At 34.2% G+C, this 17,450-nt stretch overlaps 1 protein-coding gene across 1 annotated transcript; it reads left to right on the forward strand.

Moving 5' to 3' along the window:
• The first annotated feature begins 2,004 nt into the window (after positions 1-2,004).
• LOC116769415 (formin-binding protein 4-like) lies at positions 2,005-13,613 on the forward strand. The gene is made up of 10 exons (XM_032660497.2): positions 2,005-2,348; positions 2,585-2,719; positions 3,480-3,636; positions 4,423-4,660; positions 5,121-5,924; positions 6,089-6,222; positions 11,261-11,375; positions 11,769-11,837; positions 12,410-12,634; positions 13,262-13,613. Exons 1-10 carry the CDS (start codon positions 2,165-2,167, stop codon positions 13,355-13,357), a joined length of 2,157 nt encoding a protein of 718 aa, XP_032516388.2. The 5' UTR covers positions 2,005-2,164; the 3' UTR covers positions 13,358-13,613.
• Positions 13,614-17,450: the final 3,837 nt, after the last annotated feature.

Raw genomic sequence — 17,450 nt, forward strand, 5'->3', positions numbered from 1 at the left:
CCATAGTAACTTAATAGTTACCAGATATTTCGTCTCACGTGAAATAAATTCAGGGTCAGCGATGTTACAAAATGATTTGGATCAAAAATGTGCCACTGTCATTAGATTAGCAACGCTGTGAAATTTTATTCATCGTATCAAAATTTTAAATATCTGGGTTTGATAATTTTAAGCTTTTTTTACAACACAAGACTTTATTTATTTATAATAATCTTAAACTATGATACTTGTTATAATATTTTAAGAAAAATTTATTTTTTTGTAATAAATATACTAGTTGAATATGCAGTCGCAACATTATCTTAAATAATATTAGATAATTTTTATAGGCAATCGTTTAAGTTCGACCAACATTCGTCAATATAAAGTCCTACGTTTTGATGTTCCCTAATTTTGTGACATCCGATTAACTTTCAACCACAAACTAGCGGTACTTATACACAATTACCTCAAGTGTGTTTTAAATTAGAACAATAATTCTTCTAATTCAAATCGATTTATGGAACTCAATCTATTGGAATGAAATAGCTATTACGGCCTTCAAAGTTACTTAAAACGGAAACATGGAAACTATGTTTTATTAATCAAAGAACAATTTGCTATAATATCTCAATTATTAATCCTTAGATAAGTCTACAAAAATAACTTGCTAACGTCAATAGGTGCTACAGTACTATTTGCTTAATGAACTATTGGCGTCAACAGCGACAAATTGGTCTTTGTATTAGTTTACTGCTATCACATTAATAAATAAATTTTGATCTATGTACATGGAGAATATTTTGACCGTCTGAGGAAATGTTTCTTTTATAAATATACTTCTCAAATATGTGGTATCGGAAGTATTTAATATATGTATCTTGTGTATTTATCATGAAGTTGCATGATATTGGAAAAATATTTTTTTTTATTTTAATGATATTTCAGTTTTATATAAATAAAAATTACAGTGACTTCTTCTTTGTTATTAAATATGACAAAAATAAAATTAATATTTTAAAAAATGCAAAATCCTGTTGCCATGATATGTATAAACCAGTTTTTATTTAACAATTTAATTTTTTTAGTGTAGGTTTTGCCTAACTTAGCAAGTATATTTACCAATTATTATTATCAAATATTTGTCTAGAACAGATGCATTATAGTCATTTGGGGAAGGCATAGACCCTTTTTTTTTGGGTTAAATTCGTTCTATTCAAAACAGGCAGGGAACAAAGGCCATACAGCCATGTCTTTTGTATTTTGTGTCTTAAATATTTTTATATATCAGGCCGGAGCCATGTCTTATTTTTTTTATTGAATCATGTTTTTTATATTAGGCCGAAGCCATCTCTTCTTTTAAAATATATTTTTTGTCAAATTCTTGTATTATCACATTCCGTCTATTTTCAATGTCAAATCCTTGTAAGTCATTCTTGGTACATTTCATTTGTCAAGAGCAATATACTTAACGGTCAAATTCTGAAAATAGCTGAAATAGCTGAAAAACAAATATCTTAACAAAACAAACAAATTAGTATTATATACATATGTACAAATAACAATTAGATTTCATTTACAGTAAAAACAATAAAGCCATAAACTGACGAGAAGCGTTCTTGAATGCTTAATATTTGCTGAAGGGAGCGCGGGATATTTTCAGCAGTTTTAAAAATACTTAAAAGTTTATCTACAAGGACCATCCTTTGAATACTAAACCGCATCTTTTTTTTTGCGTTTTTTCACCACCTTTCATTTATAAACACCTATATACAACCTAAATTTTACTTCTATACAAAGAACTAAACAAGTATTTCCAAATTATATTATAAAACTATTTAAAATAATTAAACTTTCAAAAGCCCGCGTCTACTTTTCAATTCCCGCGCTCTTTCTTTTCACGGCATAGACAATCCGAAGACTCCGTAAGGCATGAACCATAGCCATATAAAGTATAGAGTTTTCTTATCTATATGTAAGTCACGACAGGTGTCAAAAAATTCACATGATACGTTAAATTGGAAAGAAAACAATAGACAATAGAGTATTATGGCATACGCATTATACGCATAGCGCAGAATTAAGAATATGTTTGAAAGGCGTTATGTGTTGCGAATTTCTATAAAGACTGTTTTACAAACTCGATTCGCTTAAAGTGTGTTAGTACTTTTATTTTAATTTATTTATGCCTGTGTGTAAAATGAGTAAAGCAAATCCGTTAGGCCTCATCGCTGCTTACGGTGATTCTGACGAGGAGTCTGATGATGGGTCGGCTGTAAAGTGTGAAAACCGAGCTTATTTCACCGCATACGAAAACAAACCCTCAACAGTACAGGCTGGCATCCATCCTTCGCCGATAGCACATTGTCGTAAGTGTAAATTGAATTCAGTTTAATTAATCCTAAGTATGATTAATTAACGTGTGAAAATATGTTTAAATCCGTTACTAGAACTGGTAAAAGTATAATTTTAGTTCAATAATCGTTAAACTGAATTGAACCTAAAGCTCCTATTGTCAGATATATTATTATAAGAAAATTTATTTAAATAAGTAACTAGAACTGGTGTTTAAATTATTTAAATATAACTATCATTTCTTATGTAGCATGGTCAGCCTGTTATGATGAAAACAGCGGCTTCACATACTATTGGAACCAGCAAACCAATGCGGTGACCTGGGAGGCACCAACCGAGTACCTTTTGGCTCTAAAGCTCGCCCAACAGCAGTTAACCACAGCAGGTGAGGACTTAAGCATAATCTCAAGTGATACATTCCATCACTAATAATAGTTGTTTTAAACAATCTCTGTTTTTAAGGCCAATATATTTATTGTCTCTATTAATTAATCATATAATATTAAACAAGGTGACGGGTTTGCTATATTAGGTTTGATATTTTTCTTTATTAAATTTAATACTCATTAAAAAATCAATTAAAGTTTTATATATAGATACAAGCTTTAGAGTTCAACCAAACAGATTGCTAGCAAAAATGTTGTATAATTTATGATTATAAGTTAATATTAGTAGTGCTGCGTCATTAAGGAAACTTAGGAAACTTGCACAGTTGAGAGGAATTTTAGTTACTTATATAAAATTTTGATAATGACATAAATGTAAGTCATTTATATTCTTTGTTAAATGTTAATCAATACATTTGGTGGTAAGGAATATAAGGTTCTGCTTAGCCCTTTATTAATATATTGTCTCCTATAAAACATTTAATTAATATTATTTTTTGAAGAATCTTTTCAAGCCGTTTGATATGAAGCTTCTTGTCAGACTATTTTTTATATTTAATATTAATAGTGACAGACTACAGTATTCAAAAGCCCCAGTATATTCTTTCCACTACACTGCTACATTGTTAAGGATAAGACAAGAAAATAGCAAATATTTAATACTTGTGTGTGTAGTCTCGTCTTAATATCTTAAAAACTTCTACATCTTTGTTTTTTGTAACTTATAATGGTCACATATAATATATTTTATTAACATAGGTTCTACAGAAGTGTCAGCTGAGGAATGGCAACTCTACCAACAGGCATTAGCGGAGAAACAAACACAGAAGACTACACCCAGCACTAAACCTGCCGCAAAGAAGACGGAGAAAAGTGTTAAAAGCAATAAGAAACGGAGTAAAAGCGATGATGAGGAGTGAGTCACAGATATATATTGACATTAATAAATGATTATGTAATATTGTGTAATACAAGGCTTTTAAAATATATATATATATATGTTCTTGTATTATGGGAGTAAATAACACACAATTGGATTTATCTTAAAATAGAAATCGTTTATACATATTAGATATCACAAAACTTATTACTGATTACAAATTTAAATTTCAAGATCTATGTAGGTACTAACCTGAAACACAAAAAATCGATAATTAAAGGTTCATTACAATCAGCTAGTAGCATCATCTTATTAGGCAGAGTACACATTAAGTTGTGATAATCTCAAGCTATGTCCACACAGTATTCAAATTTTATATACATATATGTATAAATATAATTCCAATACTGATTTCCCGGTGAGTGATGTATGCCAATAATCAAACTATATTTTCATAATTGATGCTTCATTCAATACAAATATAGATAATATACTACTTTTATTAGTTTTGGACTTTGTTTGATTGGAAAAATTTTGATTTGAATATAGTGTCGACTGGAAACTAATTAAATGGCCACTTCTAGGACGTGGAAGTGAAATTTGATAATATATGACAATTAAAATAATGTTATTAAAATAAGAATTTAGATTTTTTTACACATTTAAATATAAATAAAGGACCAGATTTTTCTCACATGTCAATTGCAAGTTAACACATATATATATGCGTGATTTATATCAAAAAATATCGTTACATTAATTATAACTCATAAGAATAGGTGCGGACAGAAACAAATAATTAAGTGTATTACTTTTCAACAGAAAAATAGAACTCATAACATCGTACCACAACTCGGATTCCGAGTCCAACGACGAAACAGAGAAGTCGCCGACACTGCCAACACCCAAACCAAGTAAAATAGCAAAAGTTGTACAAAAAAAACCCAGAGCGCTGGACCACAAGCCGCCGTCATCAGCAAACCAGAACTATATGGTGCCCATAGGACCGGAACTACCCCCCGGACTAGAAAACAAGTCAACAAAACATGTGTTAAACGAGGTGAGAATAAATGTTACCTTAAATGTTACCTTAAGCTATGTATATTTACACGCAGACGTAGTCTCCGGAGAGATAATCATTTATACGTAGTTTAAGACTTACTTTGATAAACCTATGATGACTGAAGCGCTCTGAAAATAGCCAAAAACACAACTTACCAATTAAATTAAAGATCGTTTCAAATCAAACTCTGTTGCAACGTGATCGGGTCGTTAGTGGTTTTATCATCTTATGACAGAATTTGATTTGAAATCATTCAGGTATTTCTAAATTCTTGAACATTTCGTCTTTTGATGAACAGTCTAAGGGTTTGGTGATATCTCAGGGGTTTTTAATGGAATCGGTAGTGTTGTGACGCTATGTGATGGTTAAGTTTTCAATCTGAGATGAAATATATTATTATATGAAATATCGTTTTCGTTTTGATTGCTTCCAAATGATTTTCATTTTTGTTCTTCAGGAGGTGAAGTTGGCACAGAAATCGGAAAACGACTGTCCCGAGGAGAAAGTGCTGCTTAGGAAGTTGAAAGATAAAGCGAAGCTTCTAGAAAAACTAGGAGGCGAGTTGCCTTCGGACGTGCAGGAGATTATCAAGGATGACATGAAAGCGGTGGACTCGCCGAAATCTGACAAGGACGTTACCGATATTGATGTTCTGTTGGAAGAAATAGAAAAGAAAGAGTTGCCCAAAGTTAAACCGAAGACAAATGAAGGCGGATGCAAGTCTGGCAGTAACTCGCCTAGAGATAAAACAACACCTTCAGACGATGCGGAACCAAAAAATACTCCCAACGGCCCGAGCTTGTTTCCCAGCGCCGCTTTTATAGATAAAAATAGCATAGATAAAGACACACCACCCATAGACAATCAGAAGAAGGAGAACTTGTATTTAATGAACACGGAGACCGTAGACAATGTTAACAGAAAAAGATTGCGTATTTCAAATTCAGTGTTGCCCGATCGGAAACGGGATAAAGTCGAAATACCGACTTACACAACGAAGTATGCGCAGTTCGTTGAGGGCGTTTCCAGCGAAAGGACGGGTCTGGGATTCAGTAAGGACGAAGAATGTACGGAGAATCCAAAAAACACTATCAGCTACGGCAACGGATTGACATTCACTAAAGGAGAGACTTTGAACGAGGAGAAGAAAGACGAGGATTTGGATGATCTGACGGACCTCGTGGAGGCCAAGCTGAAGTTCCTCAGCCAGATACAACCATACACCCTCACCACCATCCAGGAGATGATGATACAGATGCAGGTCAGCTTATACAAGTATTATACTGTTGGATAGTAGTGGCTATTGATATGAAGCAGCCGTCGCGGGGGTATAGACTCGGGCTTCATACCGGTGGCTATTAACATAAGTTACACAGTAAGTCAGGGAGATGTTCAACTGATCAATCTGTTTGTTTGTGTACACAGACTTTGTTATCGGCGTTCCGCGCGGGTGCGTTATCCTCGTCATACTGGCGGCGGTGGGCGGGCGGCGCGCGGTCGACACTGGCTGCTCACGAGGCGGCCGCCGCGCCGCCCGGCTGGAAGTGCGTCTTCCTGAGGTACACACCCGCTTATATACCACCCCACCCCCACCACATCCCCACCACGCGATGCGCTCTTGTCACGCCCACTGCGTAATGCTTCCAAGACTTTACTTGAGGATTACATTTAACACAGAGACCGTTAACTCTTATAAACAGCGTCGTGTGCCTAGTACTAGTTTATAAAAGTATAATCAATTATTAAATGTCCGTCATTGAACGTTATGAGGGCTGTCAGTACAGGTTCTATAAATTCATCTCCGGGCTTATTAGAACTTAGGGGTTTTGAATATAATTTTTAGTTACAGTTTTCAGAACGTATTAATTTTGACCATTGCTTGTATTAATATTTAAATATAAAAGTTCTAAGAAAAACAAACATCTAATATCAAGCTCGTCACATGCAGCATTGAAAATAACTAAAGATATATTATTTATATATAATAAATGCCTTCTTATAAACTATGTCATTCTCAAGTAAACTCATGATATGTCAAAGTGTCGAAGTGTCGGCATGACAAGTGACGTTCGATGACATTTAGTGATGTGCCACCCACGGACAGTATGAAGGTAAAAGTGACGCGGTGACATCGGACAGGAGTTATTGTGAACGGTTTTTGTTCAGTTGAGGTTGATGTGAGTTACGCATTTAAATTATCAATATAATCGATACTATATCTGAATATAAATTCTATGAAATTATATTTTAGGAATTCATCATTTTATTTTTTTTTTCGTTTTCTTACAATAGACTTGGGTTTTACTGTTTGAGGCTTAATTTTCTCTCTTTTTTTGTCCTTGGGCGTTGATACACGTTTAGGTTATTACGTGAAATATATTTTGTTTCGTCTTAAGTAAAATCATATTTTTTCATTGCGTACACACTGGTATTTGGCATTAAAAGTTGAACAAAAATATTTAGTGAATTTAAAAGTTTTTTTTTTTGGTTAAATTGAGTAAAAAAGGTATACATTACTCTTAACAAATTTTATTTGTAATTATCGTCATCTTCTGAGTAGTTTCAATACTAGTATTGCAAACATCATTTTCTTGCGAAAGCTTTACGGTATCCACTGAAAGAGGACTCCTTATATGTTTTCTATCCTTAATTCCCGTCAACAAAAGAGTCTAATGTCATTAGGAATATATATAAACCGTCTGTGACCTGTGTTGCTAGTATCGAAAGTTTTCGGGTATAGTGTAGCCAAAACGCTCGGATGTTTTTAATGCGGGCATCATTAGCTTAGTGATGGGCAGAATTCGCTGCTTTATCACGGCTCAACATTTATGTTAATTCGGCGACATTTGGTAAAATTGGTCGCAAATCTTATTAATTTTGTTGTTGATATAAGGAAAGAGAGAAAGAAAAAAAATTAATATTCTACTAGTTTTCTTTCACACGTCGTATGTCCATTGGGTTTTGACATAAAATTTTTCTGTCCGTTCCATTGACAGTTGGAGTGGAAGGACAGAACTTAGAAAAATGTTGGCATGGGAATTAGTCTTATTTGCAAATATCATTTTATATTGAATCTGGTGAGATCCGTCTCAGCCCTATTTTCTGAAGAGCAGAAAGGATTGCTTTTCAGATTCCGTCCGTTGCTCCAAGGCCTCCTCACCAACATGCAATAATAAATAATAATTAATTGCTTGATGGTGTGATCCATTAATCTTTGTACCCTTACTCCGGCACAGGTCTCAGTTATGCCGTGTCTGTGGATTTCGGGGTAGCAATCTTTCATCAACTTCTTTAGAGTCGAATTGTTCGTGTAAAAGCCAGGATTCGTGTCACGAACCAATTCGCACTTCGTGCCAATTTCGTTGAAAAATCTTTTTGTTAATGATAGCTAAGATTTTCGCGTGTTTTCATTTAAATAAAACTAATATTTTCGGATGTACTACGCGTCCTTTTTAATATTTTAAACTAGATACTCCCGACGTTTCGGTTACTTTGCAGCAACCGTGATTACGGGCAGACGAGGTGTGAATGTCTGTCAGTTGGTCTTGTTATATATCATCTACCGCCAACGATTTCTTAACTTCTTAGCGTACCGCTCTGGATGCCTGCAGAATGCGCTCACTGTGTCACGAGATACTGCGGTATAGTCACGGACATGGGATTTATAATTTTTAATGATGGGGTCCCAGGTGTCGGATAGATTCCAGCCATCTTCTCTATTGAATTTAGGATGTTTTTTAATTTCAATAACCTGGCGGATTAACCTGTGTGTGTAAAAACCGAATGTAATAGCCTAGTTTATCCATTGTGTTCACACACTGCTGACTTCGACGCGCGCCTATTTTTATGTCTGAGATATGTTCCTTCACCCTTGTACCGATGCTCCTCTTTGTCTGTCCAATGTATGACAAGCCACAGTTACAATCGAGTTTGTATACACCCGCTTGTTGTAAAAAAATGGTACTCTTGATAGGTCTCAAGAATTGGTTCACTGTCTTGCGTGGTTTGTATATAGTCTTGATCGAAACCTTTTTTCAAGATGTTTCTGTCAGTAACTCAACTGTGGCTGGTTTCAAGTGGTTCTTGCGATGCTGGCGAGGCACGGGCAGGTTGTTGTGGGCTCTTTGGAACAAAGATGAGCCAACGGTAGCTACCTGGATAGGGTGGTGGAGCGAGACGTGAGTTTCTTGTTCAGCTGCTTGTTCTTTTATGGCTGTTGTATACATTTTTTTCTTTTCGGTCACTTTTGGTAAGCGCATTGATGAATTTTGATGCTTCGACTTCGTCGGTTTCTCGCAATTTTATTTGTGTTGCTTATGTCAGTACATCTAAGTCATATGTTCGAAGCTTTTCAGTTTCTTGAAGAAAAGGCTCTAGGCCCATTGGGTTATAGCTATTGGTAAGAGGAGATACCACTGTTTTTCGAGGAATAATAAAAAACGGCGTCTAACTAAAACAAAAAAAAAAAATGGGTTCTGCCCAACTTTTACTGCCAGAATACCTGTCTGAGGGACTCATTAGACTTCACCTTCGTAGTTGATATATTAAATTCACTATTGAACACATTTACACATACAACATTTTCCACATCATAAATGAACAAGTGTGAACCGAGCACCGGTGACGTACTTAATTTTACTTTATAATGGAACTTTATCTAAAAGTCACTTAACATTTTTAGCATTATCATATAAATATTAACTTGATTAAATTACTGGGTATATTATATATAAAAAAATTATATTAAGACGACAGTGAGATCGCTTAGTTATTTTTAAGTCGAGTACAAAAATAAAAATTTCACGTATCATGGAACAGGGCTTTCGTTAATCGTATAATTATTAATAATTAAGTTTATAGTTATATATTGATATACTTATTGCAAGTGGACACAATCGTTACGTTTTTATATTATCAAAAATATTAAAGTAAATGAAATATATCGGAATATTCTGTCTTACCTAAATCCTACCAACGCCAGCTCAAAGTAACATCGTCCAGTTGATGACATGACAGAACAGCAAACTCCGAGCGGCCGGATACTATTTGGTTCACAATATGCAAGAAAAATAAAATTAGATCTGTTTAAGAGAATCTATCCAAAAATATAATGAATAGACACACATACAGACAATGACCGAAGAATGCGGTTACCAAACGGTAAAACTCAAGTTTATTGTGAACAAAGATGAGATTTTTGTTAATTTTTTTTTTTATTGGCAAACTCGCAGATAATTTGGCTATCATTTTATAATTAACTCGAGATGTTTAAAACCTATACATAACCGAACTCAAACACGGTTTCTACTAATGTGATCATGTGAAGACTGTGCCAGTACGATTATTATATATGTGTACATAAGATTTCTCTGCTAACAATATATTCAGTCAATAGTGTGAAAAAAACTTTTTAATCCCAAAAAGAACGAAAATATTAACTCAAATAAATCTAAATCTTAGTCCTCTAAAAGTTATTGATTAAAATCATAACTTTCTTTTTATGTCAGGTTGGTTAAAGTGCATATACATATATTTTATGTATTAGTAAAATGATTACAAGTAAATGAATTTACACTTATTCTACTATTTAACATTTCTTCTAACATGTTATTTTATTAACATATTTTTTTTTTCACGAAAAGTGTTTTCCGAGCACAGCTTGATTTTTTTTTTTGACGATTAATCGTTCCGTGAACAATGTTTTGTCTATTTAACAATTCTTTTGCGTTTTTTATATTAAAAAATATATAATTTTTTGCTCTTTTTGGGACCTTACATAATAAAAAAATTAGTTTTATCAATTGTAATGATTGTTAATGAATTAATGAATTAATTAAAAAACGTATCTGTGATAGAAGTACCTGAATTATGTTATAAGTCAATAAAACTGTTCATAACATAACGACTTTCTTTGTTCCTTATATACCAAGTTATGTAAAATGTAAATTTATAAATAAATGCACATAAATACAAGCCAAGAAATGTTGTAAGAAAAGAGTAGTTAGACATAAAGGAGATAATGTAAAGAAGTTGAGAGAAGATGACTTCGCTCCGAGGATAACTGGTAAGAGAAAATTATATACTATGGCATACTTCAATTCCTGATAATACACTTTGATCTTTTCCAGAAGCCTGGACGCGGATGACCTTTGTATCTGCTTAATGTTAGTATGGGAGGATATATAAAAGAAACGTGGCGTTCTCATCATTAAATACACGTGCCTTACATAGCTTCGATGCAAATAGTTGTCTTATCCATATTAAGATGGTCGTTAAAGCGGATACAATCAGGATCTCATACGTGGGTTTAAGTATGACAGTCCGTAACTAGATGACGCGCAGACATTATTATCAACACTGCTCATGTCTTGATGGTAATATCTGTCGTCTATCGCATTACACCAACATGGTCATAAGTGTTCATTACTGTCTGGTTGTCTTTGAAATTAAACAAAAATATATAAACACAAATGTATAAACATACTTTTTAGTAAGTGTTTGACTATAGCAATGAATTATATAATGTATTTTGAAGACATTCAGGCTATGATTGTCTTTTCTGATGTGTTCTTCATGATGTGATCTGCTGTCTGTCAGGTCTGAAGGCCGGTACTGCTACACGAGGGAGGTTGACGGCTTCCAGCAGTACGAATATCCAGCGGTCGATACCACCGACATGGATATATCTACCACTCCACCACACGAACCCAAGGTCAGTGACAAACCACCCACCTACAAATATACCCCTCTTGTGTGTACTTTGAAACTATATAATGATTTTCCCAATTTTTTGAATAAGCATTTACAAATATTTTTGGATTTAAATTCATTGATTTCTAAGGTTTGAATCTTACCGTATATTTTTTTGTAAGGATAACAGTTTCGATAAATTTCATAGTGCAGTATTGATTCTTGGTGCTAGTAGGATTTTGTTTGGGATAAAAAACTAACTTTGAGTTTGCAGAACACTTGAATTGAATGTTCTAAATTCTGATTTTTGTTTGTTCCCTTTACAAATTGCTATTCAAACGTCCGTAGTTTTCATCCTGTATCGTACACAGTATTAATACGTGATGTTCTGTAAGACGTGTGTCTTTCTGATTAGGAGGAGAGCTGGCGCGCGACTCCCCCTCCGCCCGGAACTGATGATGCGGAACAAACGATCAATGATGCGGTCAGTGGGAAATACTTCAACACATTACTCTTAACACATGTTTGCAGTCAAAGTAGCCATACATAAATCTTTACACATGATAGTAATTACGTGGGTTTAAGTGTGGAACGGTCGAAATAGTTTGTCGATGCAAAAGTCAGTTTCTTTGTTCAGTCTTGTCTAATAGAATATAGTACCGACAGAACTCAGGTATCAAGCGAATCACCCTCACAGACAAACTACCCTCACACATTGAAATACACTCATACAGTCCATTGGTCTAATTTAATGTTTAGCGCGAATAAAGTAGTCAAACAGTAAGGACGTAGAGCATTTTTACTAACACCATCAAATAGATAAAGACCCTACATCAATAGACGATGGCCTTGCCACCGAGGATGGCAAAGACCGTGCAAAGTGGAGGAGTTTGAGCAGGAAGGCAGACCCTGGCTAAAGCCGGGATAATTGGCAGGAAGAAGAAGAAGAAGAAGATCAATAAACAGTCTTATTACATTGCATTGCAATTAAAATGCTTACACATATATTTAAAAATGTAATTTTGTTGATTTTGTTAACAAATGTATAACCAACAGACATCAAAGAAGGAGATCGGGGACGAGCTACAGTCCTTCTACAACGACATCGCCGAAATAGAGAAGAGTTCAGGAACGGAACCCAACTCACCGGAACCGCCGCAGCCTCCCCCGCCGCCCGAGATCAGCGACACCGTGAGGGAGATGAGAGAGATGAGGGAGACGAGGGAGACGAGGGAGATGAGCAGGGAGAAGGACGTCCGCCTTAATAGGAAGAAGTCAAAGGTTAGCGTGTGTACAGTATATAAGGTCATTAGACGAAACCTCTCAACATTCCATGAATTCACCGTGCGGGTGCCGGGTCCATCACATTGCAGGGAGAGAAGCTTCAACAGTGCCTGGGACCCAGGTGTAGGTTTAAGGGTTCCCTATCTAACGAGTGTTAAATGCTCCACCGTCCAAGTTCCTCTCTCTACCTTATCAAATTTGAAATTATCGTTCCACGAACGGCCTGATGTTAGTTCTGTTGGTTATCTCACGAAATGAACTACGCGTCTGTCGCCTGTGAAGTGTTTTAAATCTCAATCTTAATAACTTGTAGGGAGCCTCGTATTTAGGTCCATAGGTTGCTGTATCCTTGTAGACAAGCTCAATGTTTGCTACGTGATATATGTGCATTGCACAAGGACGCAGATTCGAATCGTGCTCGTTGTTATATTACTCCCGACCCAAAAGAAAAGAGTGTGCGGTTTTTCTGTATGTCTGTTTAGTATCGGTCTGGTAGTGTAATAGTATCAGTTCTTCCAAAATTATATCTGTATTGTTGGCCTATGATCGTGTCACTATGACCTTTAGACGGCAGTACCTCGTGTTTCCAAATTTCATGAAATGTATTTATCATAATATTTCCAGGTCAAACTGTCCACGTGTATCGGCATGAAGCACAAGTCCGTGTCCAACTTGGTCGCCAAATGGCAACAAGTGGCCGAAGAAATAAACTCGGACTGATCGGTCGCGCCGCCCGCGCGGACCTCGCCCACGAAGCCTTCCTAACGAACTGACAACATAATAAACATATTGTATCGATCGTGAACCTGTAAATATTGATTATCCTTAGAATAGTTCGCTTTCTTTTCAAATATTACTTTTAACATTTACGTGTATAGAATAGAGTAGACGGACATCCACGAGCGTGTTTTTGTACATAAAATAATATAATTTTGTACTTTATCATACAAACCGAAATAAAGTTATATAAAATGTATCGTTTTGTTTTATTTACAATAAATAAGCAAAAAAAAATTATTTTAAAAAGTAATTGAATTGAAAATAGTTTTTATATTAACCGATCCAGTAATTTTGTATTTGTAAACAAAATAGTCTTAAATTAAATTCATCTCTTCCTCTCTCATTTTAGTTATTGGCGTTTTCTTATAGACTTCGCCAATGTCAAGTGTGAATACTAAACGGAACTTTGTAATAAAAATATTCCGTTTAATAAAATAAAGACGTCGACATTGGCAGAATATTACACAATTGCAGTGCGAATAAAGATATAGCTTAAAAATAAAACTATGACATAAAAAAATGTCAAAATATTCAGCGTGATTTGTCAAAATCCATGTTACGTTATATCAAAATATGTCTATGGTCAATCGTAAAGTCACAGATAACAAATATATTTGGCCGAATACATCTCCTACAGAATATAAACATTAAACGGAGTTAATTATAAAAAATGCCGACAACACTACGGTGAATTCATAATAATTATAATTAATTATATCGTATTAAATTAATTATATCGTACCTCGATACAGGTATTATTATCTTTACTATTATTATCTGGCTTGTTATTTACGTATATATGTGCTCGTCTTACATCTCGCTATATGACTAAATTTTCATGGTAATGACTATGAGAGAAAATAAAACGGCTGAAGTAACATATGTGTTATAGAAGCATCCAAACTACATTACAGGTTATTGAATGAATTGAATTATTTTTCAAAATCCTTGACAACACGAAGGTGACAAAAGTCAGCGAGCATTCTTGTTGTATTTATATTTTAATTCTATGAATATAATGCGTTACATGACATTCCTCGCGGAGATATTTAGCATCGCTCCACACCTTAACATATGTTACGAATCCTTTAAACTGTTCAAGTTTCCCGGGTTCACATGAAATTGTTTTCACACTTCGCTACTTAATCTTTTCCAGCCATTTCATAAAACGAACATAGTTTTAAGGAAATGTTAAGATTTACATCATCTTTTAACAAGTATTGTTAAAGGTTAAACGAATTTAACTTTTTATAATAACTAAAAAGTTTTCACGATGGTTTTCAATCACCATACTAGGTTTTGTGTTTATAGTGCAAATATCTAATAATAATTAATGATTTAGTTATAATAAATCAATTTAGTCTTTAGTCTAATTACATCGTCAATACTTTCGAATCAGTGAAGTGAACGTATCCGTGTGAAGGCTAGTTTAATATATTTAGCAGTAACCGAGCAACGGCCTCGGCTGCTCAGTCACTGATGTAATTAGTTTTGTTTCTGATAGTTTTTCTACAAGGCAATTTGTCTTACAACCCCCGCGGACTCGACGTGATCCAGAAATAATTTAAATTGAATTCACACACACACCTACAACTATTAGTTTTTATATACGAAAGAAAACCTCACTAAGAGTGTGCTTTTTCACACTACAAACGGAGCGTCGATAGTTTTCCTTTCATATTAAATTTAGGTTTCGAAACGTGAAACGGGAAACGCTTCGTGTTCAGGGTGACGGCGCAAAACTTGTGCTAATCTTGTACCTTAATAGCCATAACAGGGTTTGCTGGTTGATATAATACCATGGAGCCTTAAAAGGGGGTTAAAAGTTAACTAGTTCCACAAATCAAAATTTCATCCCGAAGCTTCTCTCATTTTGAGGCATTACTACAAAACGATATAAAATACATACCAAATCCCACTAATATATTTCATAGTCTTGTGTGCTGCGTCACAAACAAAAATTATGCTAAATGTAATCATTCTATGAAAGTCACATGTTTTACCAACTTGAGACTTATAAACCTTTATAATTGCCGTCTGCTTGACAGCGGGTGGTTGCTCTCGTAATTCAACTATGAGTCATACAGAGTATATAATATAATAGTTCATAATTTTCTTATGTTTTACATACTACGGCAGTTTTTTTTGTTATATTCTAACATACTACAAAACACCTCACGATTGTCACCAAAGTACGTATAATAAGAGTGGTACACGAACTGAAACGATGTATACCCGTTCTATCAATAAAATTATTCAACGTACACTGGAATAAGAATTATATGTCATACAATAAATTTATAATTTAGGTATTACATACTTTGTTTGGTTATGAATATAACTGATCTTAAGTTAAATCGAACAATTTAAGAAATAGATTGACAAAATATTCAATATGTAGGCATGATCGTAAAATGTTAGTCTTAATTTTATTATCTCCATAGGATATATCCAAAGTATTGATATTCAATTATCTGACGTCGTTAACAGTCAATAATAATTGAATGTTGATGTCATCGGTAGCTGTTAGATATTTCATTCATTTTTATCTCAATCCAAAAAAAGATATACAACTTTATATGTATTCGTATGTTCACGTTACTCTCCATTAAGACAATTAATCTATCAATAATTCAGGTAATGGCGGAGACAATTTCACAAAAACTAATTCCATGAAATAGAATTGTACCGAATTTATATTCTAATAAGCTTAACGTATTACCGAGAACAGTTGGGTTTTTTCGGTTCGTAACCGTTCGTTTAGGTGGTGACCGGAGATACCATTTATTGCTTTCGTCTGGAAAGTGGTATCATAGTCGATTAAAATTAATAACAGAACGTGCTTTTGAGGTTGGTTTTGCAGTCAACTGTCATTAGCACCATCAATTGTGGTACACTTTTATCGTCCACACGCAGTCGTTCACTCACGAATTTATAATAGTCGTTACAATCACCTCACCGTAAGTCACGTTTCCAACGCGTGCTTATTCCAAATTAATGATAATTTCTAACATTCATGAGTGTAAGTTAGGAAAACCAACCACAAATGAGTGACTGCGGACTCCAGCAATCAGTAGTTGCGGCTTTGTACTGTGGATGAGTCTAGTGGAGTACCTCAGTTGTGACTAGACTAGTCCTGACCGCAATTAGTAGAGAATACTTATTGGAAAGGACAGTCTCTGAGATATAGGTTTTAGGATCTACGGTCTAGACTTGATTCCGATCGTGTAAGCTACTGTATAACCACTGAAATATTCAAAAGACCTTATAATTGTAGGATTTTATTGAACCAGTGGAATAAATTAATACAATACATGTAAGTTGGTAGTGAGAAAACATTGTTATAATACGTATTAGGAGCAATCTGAATCATTAAGTAATGAAGAGAATGGAATCTTAAATTTGGCTTCAATCGTTGAGTATTTCAACAACAACGTATGAAAATATAATTGCATATTCATTTTACTAATTAAGTTATACTTAAAAATTATTCTCTCATTAATATTAATAATGTATGATATTATGATTAAATGTCACGAAGTTAATTTGTGATGACGCGCATTGATTATCACTGAAATAATTATTTATCGGGAGCTGATAAATAAAAACGTTCCTACCACCAATACGATACAGTATTTATTATCATTATTTAGAAAAACACTTTAAAAGATCAAAAATTTAACGAGAGATTTCGTATGAAAAAAAAATTTCTTGAACATAAAATCATATCTGAAACTTAAGATAGGTACAGTAAGATATTATAATATAGGACACTAGATACCACATTACACAGCGGTAACAAAACTTCATTCAAATATAATATATGCTCATTGCTCAAGCGTTTATTTTGATAGATCTATCTTCTTTGAAGATACCACAAACAAGGGGTAAGACTCGATAACATTAAAATATCATATATTTCATACTTTAAATTAGTTCAAATAAATGTCAAGTCTCTAATGAGCGGGTGCGATGCGAGTTGTTTAATGTGTGACAGCGATTACTCGGTCTAGACTGGGACTGAGAACAAATT

Source organism: Danaus plexippus, chromosome 14 (genome assembly GCF_018135715.1).
Source record: "Danaus plexippus chromosome 14, MEX_DaPlex, whole genome shotgun sequence".
Classification (NCBI taxonomy): Eukaryota; Metazoa; Arthropoda; class Insecta; order Lepidoptera; family Nymphalidae; genus Danaus; species Danaus plexippus.